Source organism: Engraulis encrasicolus, chromosome 5, assembly GCF_034702125.1.
Source record: "Engraulis encrasicolus isolate BLACKSEA-1 chromosome 5, IST_EnEncr_1.0, whole genome shotgun sequence".
NCBI lineage: Eukaryota > Metazoa > Chordata > Actinopteri > Clupeiformes > Engraulidae > Engraulis > Engraulis encrasicolus.
This window is the reverse complement of record NC_085861.1, coordinates 10,515,718-10,530,029: the sequence shown is the minus strand read 5'-3', so window position 1 is coordinate 10,530,029 and position 14,312 is coordinate 10,515,718. Positions and strand designations below refer to the sequence as shown.

The 14,312-nt window shown below is 44.7% G+C and overlaps 1 protein-coding gene across 1 annotated transcript; it reads right to left on the bottom strand.

The window, feature by feature from the left end:
• Positions 1–3,430: 3,430 nt before the first annotated feature.
• Positions 3,431–11,326, bottom strand: gnrhr3 (gonadotropin releasing hormone receptor 3). Its single transcript, XM_063198449.1, has 5 exons — positions 10,880–11,326; positions 10,286–10,429; positions 5,168–5,369; positions 4,345–4,505; positions 3,431–3,673 (listed from the first exon to the last, which is right to left on the bottom strand). The coding sequence occupies exons 1-5, from the start codon at positions 11,324–11,326 to the stop codon at positions 3,431–3,433; spliced, it is 1,197 nt and encodes a 398-aa protein (XP_063054519.1).
• Positions 11,327–14,312: the final 2,986 nt, after the last annotated feature.

Genomic DNA, 14,312 nt, shown 5'->3' with positions numbered 1-14,312 from the left:
ACACCACAGGGCTCTCCACACTTGATGTGATCAATTCTGAGGTCAGGACAAACCATCAACACAACCTGCCTTTTAAGTCAATGCCAGAACAGACTGAACACAAGAGATATAAGCAAGCTGTTCATTTCACGGAGTGCTTTAAGTCAATAGATCAATGAATCTTGTCGGTGACGGAGCTGAGGTCAAATACGAATGGAGCTGCTCAAGGATCACACACTGCTGGCCCTACCGTGGCCTAACGGTAGGGCACTCGTCTACTACGCCGCCGACCCGGGTTCGATTCCGGCCCAGGTCCTTTGCCAAGCCTTCCCCATATCTCTCTCCCAAACGTTTCCTGTCTCTCTCTCAAACTGTCCGGTCCTAATAAATAGAGATGTACAGGATCCAAAATCCGGTTCCGGATCCGGCAGGATAATAGGGTTTTTCAGACTATCCGGATCCGGCAGGATCTTAAGCAGTGGATCCGGTATCCGGCAGTTACCTAAAAATCAGGATCTGGGGCATCTCTACTTTTTACGTAGCCTAGGCTTTTCAGTCAGTCTTTCACAACCCCAATCGCTGCATGCATGGGCGCAGATGGCGGGGGGGACGGGGGGGACATGACGTACCCAGATTTTCAGTGGACCCGTCCCCCTCACTTTTATGGAGAAAATATCTGATTTCTGCCTTTGCATTTTGCAATGTGCGCAATAGCGCCTCCCTGGACCATTCACTTTCATATGTGGCAAAAAACGGCATTACACTCTATAAACGGCTCTGTCAGCTCACTGTGTCAGCTGACTCAACAGTGACACCAGGTAGCGACATAGAATCTCTATGCTTGCGATGGTGTGGTGAGGTATTGCAGAATTAAGCAAATGCATTGAAGTTAATGGCAGTAAATCTATTTTTTTCATTGGCTAACAGCCACTGAAGTCCCAGATTTGAAGCGCCATAAGCTTTTTGCTTCTCACGGTGATTGGCTTTTGACAGGGCTAGATTCAGGAAGTGGAGAAGAGCAGGCGTCATATTTACATTATATTTGTGGCTCAGACCAGTTGCTTTTGTTATTAAAGTTAATGTCGAAGACAGTCCCTTTCTTGCTGACTGTGATGTGGATTACAAAAACTGTGGAACGTGAACGATGGTGGTGGAACGCATGGATTAAAAGTTGGGATTTAGCTGCTTTCAAGACAACGTTTTAAGGTAAGGTCACTATGGGTTCATATCCGCTGTGACGCTGTTTGTAGTTGCTGAAGTTAACAGATGTTAATTGTTCAGAAGGGCTTTTTCGGCCATGCCATGCCAGCTGTCAATCAAAGCCAACGCAAGTAGCTGTCGTGTCGGTCTCTTGTTTTGTAGCCTAGGCCTATGCTGTGAACATCGGACTTAATGTCTTTTACAGATTTTTGGAATGATGATTCCAGTGGTGTCATTCTGTTGGATGCATTTACTGTGGATTGTTGTTAAACGGCTACAACGCAAACGTGTGGATTGCATTAAGTGGTGGAGTGAACTGAAGGATAGGCTACAATATGACACGCAGCGTGGTAGAAAAATGACGAGTAGCCTAGTGGCAGAGAGGTTGTCTAAGGAGCTCAAGAATCACCATTTAAGTCGCTTTTATCAAAAATGTCTAATCTGGAGGAGACCATGTAGGCTAGCCTAGTTTGACTTGGTTACCCAGTTTCTTGCTTAGCCTACCAATATATCAATCACACGCCCCAAAACCGCGCCTGGACTCAAGTTTTGTTGACCACTGCGAGACTGGTCGTCTTAACATTTCTACAGCCATAAATCACACACTGTTGCATAGCCTGCTGTAGTCCTAGGGTACATTAATACAACGTGAAGTTTGTTGACAGTTCTCCTGTTTAAAGTTTGAATTGGTTGGGAAAGTAGCACTTGCTGATGGGATGGGAGAGGTGTTTAGAAGCGCGCACTGGGGCGGGGTCTTGGTGGGAGACTCGTGCACATTCTGAGTAGAAGCTGGAGCGGTTTAAACATTTGTGATTTTGTATTTTTTAATCAAGATTTTTTTTTAATGTAGTAGACCTAGGCTACTAAAGCAAATACAATTATTTAGCGGAAGATGAATAGGCCACTAACAATAAAAAATGATAGCCTATTCAGTGTATTATAATCAGGGTATTATAATAGCCTAATAACCCCCCCCCACGGACGGTTTGTTGTGAAAATGTCCCCCCCAGATTTTAAAAGCTATCTGCGCCCAATCGCTGCATGGAGTGAAAGCCCTTTGGAAGCGGCCATTGACGGCAGTGTGGCAGTAAGCCAATGAGTCTTAGTAATAGTTTGCGGCAACATAATAAAAAGGGCCCACATGTGCGAGTTGGTTATGTGTTTCAACCCTTTCGTAGGATCCGGTATCCGGTTCCGGATCCGGCAGGATCTTAAGCAGTGGATCCGGTATCCGGCAGGATCCTAAAAATCAGGATCCGGTGCATCTCTACTAATAAAGTCTGAAAAAACCATACAGCCTACCATGGTCATAATAAGGCCCCCACCATCAATACGGGAGGGCCCTGGGCACCGGGCAAATCGCCCCACTCCCCCTACTCCCTCCCCACTCATGTGTGTATGACTGATGTACATATACAGCAACACATTGCACAGATTCAACAGTACAGTACATGCGGCTATGAAAAGGTCTTCCATTGACAAATTGGCTTATAGAATAGCTTACCAACCAAAAGCTCTTTCAGGTGCTGAAACTTTCGGTTGTATTGGTCTATTCAGATTTTTCCTTATGTCTCCATTGGAGAAAACATGTGCAGTGGACAGCCATTTCACATTTTCAGCCATTCTTTTTCTGCTTATGATTTTCAGAGGTTTAGTTGTGTTATTCTCCTTACATTCAGTCATACCGTATGTTTTAAGACACCTGATGAAGAAGACCTTGTGGTTGAAACGTTGTGTTGCTTTCACCATATAAATCACAGTAAGGGAGATTGTACGGTGTGCGTCTATTCTTCTTTTTTCGATAATCTGTTTGTGCCACAATCAGACAAGACGATTGACAAGGTAGAGGCGATTCATAAGCAGTTTCTTCCGGGATCCATAAAATATGACGTAAGGCTCTAAACTGCAATCCCATGGCAGCCATTCACCTTTAGGAGACTTTGGAGACAAAAAAGAATGGAGGAGTTCAATGGGAATGTCACATCCATGTTGGAGACCAGAGTTGATACCACTTTGTTGCATTGGTGAAGCGTGCTACGATTCATCTTGGATTACGAATACGAATACTGAAAATCTTTGCCATAATCTAAAGCCATTGCTGTGAGAGTCTACTCCTGGCATTTGACACTGGGGAGGCCTGAGTCCTGACTCCTGAGCACAGGGGCGGTCCTCGGAGCGGGCCGACCGCAGCGTCGGAGGGGGCGTTACTGGGGGGCGCAACTCACTGTAGGACCACCACTGGTCCTGCAGTCTACTCCTGGCCTTTCACACTGCCACTGGGTGGGTCTGAATCCTGCTCCCCGCTGTGTGGTCCCTGGCGGGCGGACAGTCGGTCTAGCGAGCGTGGCGAGGTGCCCGGGCAGTGGCAGCAGCGGAGGAAGCGTGCCAGGTCGGCGCGGAAGGAGGGCGTGTACAGGCCGTAGATGACGGGGTCGCAGCAGGTGTTGAGGTTGCCGAAGACGAACAGGATGTGGTGCACGTACTCAGGCGTCACCTGTAGGGGGCAGTCGTGGTGTAATGGTTAGGGAGGTTGACAGTAAGCGTAGTGCGCACACATCCAAATAAACAGGTGCCACACTAAACGTGAGCAAGTAAAAAAAAAAGAAGGTCCACATACTGTTGCTGCTCCAAGTTTATTGTACGCAACGTTTCGACCAGTCTGGTCTTCGTCAAGTGTACACTTGACGAAGACCAGACTGGTCGAAACGTTGTTGTAGCAGCAACAGTGTGCGGACCTTCTTAAACATGGAGTAGGACTGTATATCACAGGGTTGCAAGTTCAAGGCCCACCCTTACCAATTCCTTCCTCCCTCCATGGCTGAAATACCCTTGAGCAAGGCACCTATTCCCACATTGCTCCAGGGACTGTATCCAATACCCAAAAAAAGACTGTAAGTCGCTTTGGATAAAAGTGTCAGCTAAGTGTAATGTAATGTAGTTTAGTAGTGGGCAAATGAATACCCATGCAACTTAACCAGACTTCTTTGCGTCAGCTAAATGTAATGTAATGTAAAAGTTGCCCTGTGTTTCATTACCTTAAGTCGCTTTGGATAAAAATGTTAGTTAAGTGTAGTGTAATATAATGTAATGTAATGTAATGTAATGTACACGTAATGTAATGTAATGCAATGCAGTGTAATGTAATGTAATGTAATGTAATGTCACCTGCAGCATGCGGGGCTGGAACCAATACCAGATGCCCAGCAGGTAGTACGGCGTCCAGCACACCACGAACGACATGACGATGATGATGGTCATCTTCAGCGTCTTCATGCGGGCCTTGGGGATCATGTCTGTCCCACTTCGCCTCAGACACGACTCACCACCTGGAACACAGATTCAATTAACCAGTCGATTCAATTAACCAGTCGATTCAATTCATGAATCTATTAACGAATCAATTAACCAATCAATCAATCAGTCAAGCATATGGTTACAAACACTAAGGTGCTGTTTCCTCGTAGCCAGATATTTTTAAAAGTGGATGCTTTTTTCTCCTGTTTACATTGGTTTTGGCCTTCTGTTTCCCCATAAGCAGAGTTTTAAAATCCACATAATACGGCTTTAGAAATATTCTATTAGGATAAAATATCCCATTCTAAAACGCATCTGTTACAATGGAGATTTTATTCTAATCCACATGCTGCGTTTCCACCTAAACAGGCGAAAAAAAATATCCACATTTAAAAATATCCAGCTATGGGGGCGCTGTGGCGCAGCACGCTAAGCCCCCCACATTTGGGCTTGCATGCCCACGGGGACCCCGGTTCGAGTCCGGCCAGGGTAATTTCCCGATCCCACCCCGTCTCTCTTTGTTCCACTCGCTTCCTGTCACCATCTCAGACTGTCCTATCAAAATAAAGGCATTAAAGCGCCTAAAAATATTTTAAATAAATAAATAAAATATCCTGCTATGTGGATGTGTGTGTGTGAGTGCACGTGTGTGTGTATGTGTGCGTGTGTGTGTGTTTTCTGAGATATTATTCACCTTTGTTTCTGTTTAGCTGCCTATTGATCTCGATGAGTATTCGGGTGTAGCAACAGCTCATGACGAGGAGCGGTATGACGTAGAGGGTGACGAAGTGGAACATGTTGTAGGCCGTCTCCTGCCAGCGCTCCCGGAAACTCCCGTGCGTCACACACTGGGTGAAGTCCACCTTCTCCGCCTTTATGGCTCTGAAGATGAACAGCTAGGAGGAGGAAGAGGAGGAGGAGGAGGAAGGATGAAGGAGGATGGAGGATGGAGACACTTAGGGGCGTAGCAGCAAATGTTGGGCCCAAAATACAATCAGCTCCAATGGTCACCCCCCCTCAAGCAATATATCTTCATAAATCAGACTATGTGTGGGCCCCCTTTATACATGGGGCCCTAGTGACTCAGTCACACTTTACCCCCCTGAACGAAACCCCTGGAGACACACAGGGGCGTAGCAGCAGATGTTGGGCCCAAAAATACAATCAGCTTCAATGGACCCCCCCAGCCATCAATCTTCATAAATAAGACTGTGTGTGGGCCCCCTATATATTCCCAGGTGAAAAAGTGGTTCAATTTAGTACAATAAAAGTATGACTGAATTGTACTTAGCATGTTAAAAGTGCACTTGTGCTTTTTGTGCTAAGAAAAAGTATGTTTACAATATGCTTATTTAAAGTGTACTTAAAATTAGATGTAATTAAGTTGCTCTCAAAGAAAGTACACTTAGCGAACCATACTTCAAGTGGACTTCGAAGATGTTTGGCTAAAGTGTATTTAGAGGAATATACTAATAGTGTTCTAATAGTGAACTTACTAAAAGTGTATTTTTTTAATAACATATTGCAATTGTACTTTTTTAAAGTGCAATATGATTACACTTCACCCAAATGTCTTCGAAGTGTGATTTTCTATAGTGCGCTTTAAAGTAAATCGCTTTAACATATTGCTAGTACACTTTTTCTAAGTGCACCATGATTGTACTTCACCCAAATATCTTCAAAGTGTGCTTACACAAAGTGCATTTACCCATCATGCACCATCATACATGTCACATTATGCAATGCACTTCTTGGAGCTAAATTTCTCAAACAGAAAGCAATTTATCCTGAAGGAATATTTTTGGTTTGCATGAAAATATTACTTATTGTTATATTCTGTGTTTATTGTAGGAATTTTAAAATTTTAAAGTGGTACACAAAATGACCATGTTCCCACCGTCATGAGTATGCCGGAATCAGACCTTGGAAGTGAGGGTTCAATCAATGGCCTCTCTCAGGTTAAAACTCGCCCCATCTTCTAAATAACTAAGGCAGGCAACACAGTTCTCCTTTGAATGTGAGGCATTGGAGTTTTACAGTAACCGGGCTCTCCCTTCCCAAAGAAACCTATAGATCGTCTCACCAAGGATGCAATACAAACCCAGGATCTACACAGTAGCCTTGGACAGAAGGGCAAGGTAGAATGGGGGAGAGGGGAAGGGGAGTGGTTGTTTGGTTTCCAGGACAACCATGGTGTCAGTCCGTCCTTCCTTCCCCCCTTCCTCCTCATTTTGCTGCATTGGAGGTGTCACATGACTGGGGTGATAGTGTGCGGCAGTAGCGGGGGTACAGACTGGGCTGGTCTGGGGGAGAAATAAGGCCTAGGCACTTTTGGCTTAAAGGGGCCCCCCTCATAATTAGTGGGGCAGAACTGACTCATCTGTGTATATATATCATCATATATATATATATATATTCAACATTTCTGAAATTAGGGGCCCACGAGGGTGCAGGGCCCACCGGAAAATGCCCGGTATGCCAGAGGCCCAGCCCAGCCCTGGGTGCAGGGATGGCTCAGACTGCGCCGCCTGCCATGCGCTCGCTGGTGCTGCCTCTCCCTGCAGCAGCTCCTCTGAATATCAAATTACTGGTGGAGATGCCTGAGGCTGAACTCTCGGTGAATCACCAGCCAGCATCCAGGTGTGGTTATGTAATGCCACACACACACTATACACCACAAAGCCTCCTTGGATTGGCTGCGTCCTGGTTCTCGGAGATCTGATCATTTGTCTCCAGAGGGCTTGTGTTGGAAAGTTAATATAAGGGCCCCAGTGACTAATCACCGGTGTCTAATCCTTAACCACTGCAGCAAAGCTATTTAGTCTAAATGCTTTGAAATGATGCTATATAGATATATAAGGTCTGGGAGAGGATTTGTGTACTGGCCTCTGGTGTGCATAATACTGTGTTTCATAAAGATTGGCTTGGCAATTGCTGATCAAATATTCAGAGTGTGCTGTCTTACTTCTTTTTGTTTACTGTTCCTGTTTAAAGTAGGCCTAATTTGATTAATTCATAACAGCAGTAAGTACATCTCTGAAGCTTCTGCTCCTTTTCTGTATCATCTCTCTCATGAAAAGATTAGAATGTCTGGAGGAGTTCCAGCTTTCTGCCACCATTGGATTAGAACAGCATGCACATTCTGGTACCAAATACACTCTATACTATGTTACATCAACGCTCTAGGGGTTGAATTAACACTGTAAAATGTACTTCCCATGAGTGGCATCAGGTGAACAGAAAACTACCATTTTGCCTTCCGCCCTTGACGGCTGAGACTTAGATAACCAAACAGAAATGGGATCCCTGTGGAGTGGGGGGAGCGACGGGTGGAGCGACTGGTGTAGTGGAGCGGAGGTTAGTCGTAAATAACAAGGTGTATTTTTGGAGCGGAGGCGGCGTGCCGTGACCTTCACAAGATGGTTGCCGCACCTGTCCGCCACAGGAGATTAACACAGTGCCCTCCTGGACCCACTGACCACATTCCTGTACTTTGTTTTGTTTTTCATCAATTGTCCTTATAGAGCTACGATACAGAGACAGAAGAACTGAAATTATTTGGAGATGAAATGTCTTTTTTTGTTGCCTTCTTGACTTTATTTATGATAGGACAGTGAAGGTGGTGACAGGAAGCAAGTGGGGAGACAGAGATGGGGAAGGGCCGGCAAAGGACCCGGGCCGGGAATCCAACCCGGGTCAGCTGCATGGTAGACGGGGGCCCTACTGTTTGGCCACGGCAGGGCCTGGAGATGAAATGTCTTATATGTTTGGTTCAATAATAGTTGTCAATTTTTTTGTATGAGCTGTTCTGGAAAACAAGTCTAGATATCTAAAAAAAATCCTTTCACGGCACCTTAAATGATGAGAGAGATCCCAGAGCCTTACAGCTCACTTAACCGCCATCTGGGAATCAGGGATTAAATTAATTGTTCTCAGATAGTCACTTGGTTTCAATGATATGTAGCCTATCATCAGTGCAAGAGGGGTTGTTTGTGTGCTTTTGTGTTACTTGTGTTTGTGAGTTGCTGTATGTGAATTTGAGCACTCAGTTATTCTGACGGCTCCTCTAGGAATTCTGCACGGCTTTAAATAGACCCACGTCTGCCATGCTGGAATTCACAGACAAAGACTCTTTAGGATGCACCTTTCACTGTCCATGAAGCGAAGCTGACAAGGTCTACCTAGTAACTAGAGTGTGTTCTCTCCATAGGGAACCAACACAATCCCCTTGGCAATTCAAATTTCCACTTTTGGTAGCGTTTCAGAAGTATGATGTCAACCATTACTAATTGCGGTCACAATTCTCCACTTCAGAGTGATATTTTGACAGCACTTATATCTACATGTAGTAGGACTAGTTTAATGGATTTTGGTCTGCTGCTTGAGGGAACCATGTTGGCTGGCAGGCAAGGGCAAAAAGGGCCGCTAAGGGCAAAATTGTCCCTGTGGGAAAATCCTTCCCAATCCGCCCCAGCTGTCAAACATAATGATCATGGTTCATGGATCGTCCTGTGACTCACCGCATAAATATATGAATTATACTCCACTATTGGGTGTGTGTAATCAACTCCATCTATTAGGCTCAGTCTATATTAAGCAATCAATTCCTACCCCAACTAATCCTTCCTCAGGTTTGATGACAAAATTAATTACGTAACTCATGAATATGGTAAAACACCTAATTAGTTTTCAACCTGGACTTTTCAGATGTCTAATGCGTCTTTTCTACTGCAGGTTTTCTGGTAGGGCTACAAGCGTGACTCGGCCGCCACTTTTTCCTTTTCAAATAGGCACGACACAGCTCAATCGTAAAGCAAAAAGTGAAAAATAATCTCACTGTCACCAATATTGTAATGGCTATGTCTTAATCTCTTTCTTAAGGCTCTCGGTAATATCATAGCAATGATGAGTATTTTCAGCAAATAGTGAATAGGCCCATCGGAAACCCCATCTGCACAAAGAGGCTACAAAAGCTCTCACCTGTGGCGACTCCACCAGTAGACTGAGTGTCCAATCCCAGCTGGGTCCCAAGTTGAAAAAGGTTGGGAACCGCTGCTATAATGCATTATTTAACCCCTTTGCTGTGCAGCCTATGTTACAACCTTACTTTCACCAAAAACGTAATGATAAAGCGCTCACCAGTAGACTTAGTGTTCATGCCAGCAGTAGCATCCTCTTGTTGTCTACAGTAGGCTACATAAGCCTACTATATTATGATTACCTCCACCAAGGAGGTTATGTTTTCGGTCGCGTTGGTTTGTGTATTTGTCCATTTTTTAATATCTTTTTTGGGGCTTTTTTGCCTTTATTTGACAGGACAGTGAAGATAAAGACAAGAAGCGAGTGGGGAGAGATTAATGGGGAAGGGTCGGCAAAGGACCCGGGCTGGGAATCGAACCCGGGTCGGCCGCTTCGCAAATGAGTGCCCTACCATTTGTGCCACAGTAGGGCCTGTTTGTTTCTCTATTTGTCTGTTTGTTTGTCTGTCTGTCAGCAGGATAATGATCCAAGGAACAAGTGATCAAATTCTGGTGGTGATCCGGATCACAAACCTGAACCAGGACTTTTGTGAAGATTCTTCACCATTGCTAGCCTAGAAATCTAGACGCCCTTAGTGACCGCAAATTGAATTGCGGACAGGGCGAATGTTGACATTCCAGTTTCTAACTTCACAAAAAGAAGGCAGAAAGACTTTAAACAAAATTGGGTGTAACATAGTTAAATGTTCTATCAAACCGCTTGCTAGGCAGAGGTCTGCACTCTCGGAGAGCATTTTTGGTATCATTATATTATTATGTAAACCAGCTCTCACCTGTGGCGAGGCCACCAGTAGACTGAGTGTCCATGCCAGCAGCAGCATCCTCTTGTTGCGGCGGTTGGCGTTGAGGGAGTCTAGCGGGTGCAGTATGGCGTGGTGGCGGTCCAGACTGATCACCACCAGGATGAAGGCTGACGCCTGTCCAGAGCAGAGGAACATTCAGAACATGTAGGCCTACCTACCCTGTATGTAAGGATTCCTCCAGGATATCTTTGTTTATTTAGGAAAGTCAAACTGAATTATAGTCTCGTTTACAGACTATTCCAGACTTTTCCAGTTTGGGGCCCACTTGGGACTTGAAATGTTCACACATGTTCGGGGCCCCACCTCTGACCCAATGAACAATACAACTCAAATAGAAAGTCAACAGCAGCACACACATGCAGTATATAGTACTTTGCTTTTCCTTCGTGGCCCCGGCCCACAGTTTGAGAATCACTGGTTTACAGTGAAGGAACATAGAGTTCACATCTTAGCCCCTAATACTATACGTATGCCTAACTATCAAAAGTGACTTATAAGATGTTTGATGTTGACAGGTCCATTTGCAGGAAAAGGCTACGTACAGAATATTAATTTGTCCCGCACCTGCATGGCGAAGAGCTTGAGAAAGCAGAGCAGTTTGCACATGGCGTCGCCGGCGTGCCACTGCACCGTGACATTCCAGGCCATGTCCAAGGGCATCACCACAAAGGTCATCATGAGGTCGGCGCTGGCCAGGCTCACGATGAGCGGCCGCAGGTGCGAGGCCAGGCGCCTGCCCCGCCCCCGCGACACGCTGATCAGCAGTGCCAGGTTGCTCACGGCTGCGAACAGGAAGAGAAACAGGGTGGCCGCCACGCGGACCTGCGCCGCACGGGTGAAGGTGGGCGCCTCCCACTCAGACAGAGGGGGCAGCTGGGAAGGGGATGCTGTGGAGCCAGAGCTGGAGCCGGTGTCGGAGCTGGAGTTGGAGATGGAGAGGATGGAGACATAGTGCAGCGAGCCCTCATGGGGGACCAGCACTGTTGGGGGAGAGACGCCACTGTCAGGCATCTGATCTGCTGTCCTACTGGACTGGACCCCTCCTCTCCTCTCCTTCTCTTCTCTCCTCTCCTCTCCTCCTCTTCTCTCCTTTCCTCTCCTCTCCTCCTCTTCTATCCTTTCCTCTCCTCCCCTTCTCTTCTCTCTCAGCCTTTCTTCTGATGCTTTGACAACAAGATGGAGACAGAGGTACTAGTGTTAATGGGCAAAGAGTTTCAGTTAAAGACCATCCCTTCTGTTGACTGAAATAGAGAGAGAAGAGTAAATGAGTGAAATCACTCAAAATAATACAAAACGAAGGGGAAAGGTAACAAAATAATGTCTTTGTTGAGGTAATGTAATCCAATAATAATCATCATCTTACTATAGGGTAATTGGACTTGTTACAAAAAAACAGCAATGCAATATTATAAGGCAAATCTTTGAGAGACTTGTAACTGCTTGGAATTGCAAGTAGAAAGAAACCACCACAGAAATGACTATAGTCTGAGAAATTCTGCCTCGTAGGGGAATTGTATAATCCTTGGATGGCTCCTTGGATAGGGTTTACAGGCCTATGTAGGCAATGTTGATACTGCAAAGGTTACAGCTCATTTCAAGGAGGGATTATGTGTTCTGCTGTGTTGCTTTTCCGTTGAATACATAAAGAGGGCATGTAGCAGTTGTAAGAGGGCAGTGGACTAGAGCTTCTAATCTGTGACATGGGGAAATACTGAACACAATCTGAAAATAATGACATAAATTCAAAGGGGAGAGTTCTTGTGGTAGACAATATACCTCTTTGGAAAATATTTATATTTCTTACATGATTCCCAAGTATGGCACATACTGTACATGGATATGTATTCGGCAGTGACTGTTTTGTTCTAATCTGATTCAGTAACTCACTTTACTTACTTTACATTTAAGAGTCTTCTCAGAGGGATGAATTCCACCCTTACCTCTCCCTCCACCACCATTCATGGCTGAGGTGCCCTTGAGAAAGGCACCTGACTCCACATTGCTCCAGGGACTGTAACCAATACCCTATAAATAACTGTAAGTCGTTTCGGATGAAAGCGTCATCTAAGTGTGATGTAATGTAAGTAACATAATATCAGTACATCATCATGTTCATGACAACTGTACTTCTTCCCAGCCTCTCATGAATGGATTACTTTGAAGGGTTATTAACCCTTTGAGGAGTAAAGAATTTCTAGAGGTTCTTTTAGAATTTTACTGGAACACTCTACAGCTCCCATAGACGTCTGTGTTAAAAATCTCGCAAAGACATTATGACATCATAATGAGAACTCAAAATTTGGGCAAAATTCTAATCACATATTTGTGATGGTACTCCTCAAAGGGTTTTAAGAGGTTATTGGTTTAGCTTGAAGGGTACATCAAGAGGTTCCCGTTAACTTACCTCAGAAAACGGAACACTTTCTTGTGACCTACAAAGGTGAGATATCTTAACAAAAGGCAGTGAAAGGACTGTAAGGATATCCTTTGTCTGTAAGGGTGTCCATTGTCTGATGCATTGACGTATATATGCACGTCAGTGGTCTGACGCTAAAGTGAACTGGATAGTTGAGAAAGGCAGGCTATGGGTTTCCGATTCCGCAGCTGTCACCCCATCACATACAATATGTCCGTCATACAAAGAGACTGAGCTGGACTACACTCACTATATATCAAAAGAGGCTAACACAACATGAAGAGAAAAACCCTGATTAAGGCCGTGTAGGTGACCAAAACATTTTGGCAGTGATTTTAAGGCTTTTATGTTCAAATATGAACTAGCAGTCATCATTTTTTTTCAAAGAGGAGTGCTTTGGCATCCTACTGGTTTCTTTGATTCTTGATACAGGGTTAATATATCTTTGACTGATGACTGGACTCCTGTAATAGGCCTATTTATGAATCCCTCCTGGCCATCATACTTCCTTTCTCAATACTCTATGCGGTATGACACCACAAACGTCTTTTCTAAATCCCTCTGAGCTCAGAATGAAACACGATGCCCTCTTATGGCCTCCTGACACACTCTGACTCTGACACCCATGGAGTCGAGGTCACACGGACAACAAGCAAGTTCAGGTACAGTTCCTCCTGACCTTTCAACATTAGGTCATTAGGTCCCTTGAAATACACCCAGAAGACAATTAAGTTTTCTTCTGGCTGTCAACTGCTCTCAACCATATTGTTCATTGCAGTGTAGACAACACCAAGGTCAGTGGCACTAAGGCCTACTGGTGTGACATTGCAAAGAAATGCCAGGAAAGCTATATGGGGTATTGTTAAAGGTGCACTGTGTAATATTGATATTCATGCTGCCCTTGCACAAATGTTACCTTTTTAAGAAATAGGCCTACTGTACTTACAACCACCATAAAAGTCTAAGTAGGCCTATTCATCATGACTGGGAAAATTCCACTTTCCATACATGAAAAGGGGGATCTTCTCTATGGTCTGCTATTTTGAATTTGTAGAAACAGGCCTAGACATTTTTAGCTGCAAAGCGTACAACGTAATATTGATGTATTATTTAGTATTCATGATTCAATTATTCAAGATCAAATGTGGCAATAGGCAGCACAGTTTCAATGAGCAGCATAGTTGCAATAGGCCCTACCTACTCTGGCCACCATCCTACACAGTGCACCTTTAACGAACCGTATTGGCTAGAACTGTTTGGTTGACCACTGCAATAACGCATTTACGCACTTTGGCTGTTGCATGAAGGAAAACGCGGCGGCGTCACGTTTCAAACAATGCTCAATAATCAGCAGAAATAAAACGGCAGTAAACTCTTAACTTTTAGGTAGAAATCCAGTGACATTGTAGCCTACTGAACTACATATGGAACTTGGCGCACTGATTGTTGATGCCCGTCAAGATTGCCTCAGCTTTTCAAACAAATTCATAATTGCCAAATGTCATACACATTATGTGAAGAAAAGTTTAATTTCACGAATCACGACAGGTGACTCTAATACACAAAGTAACAACAGTGGGC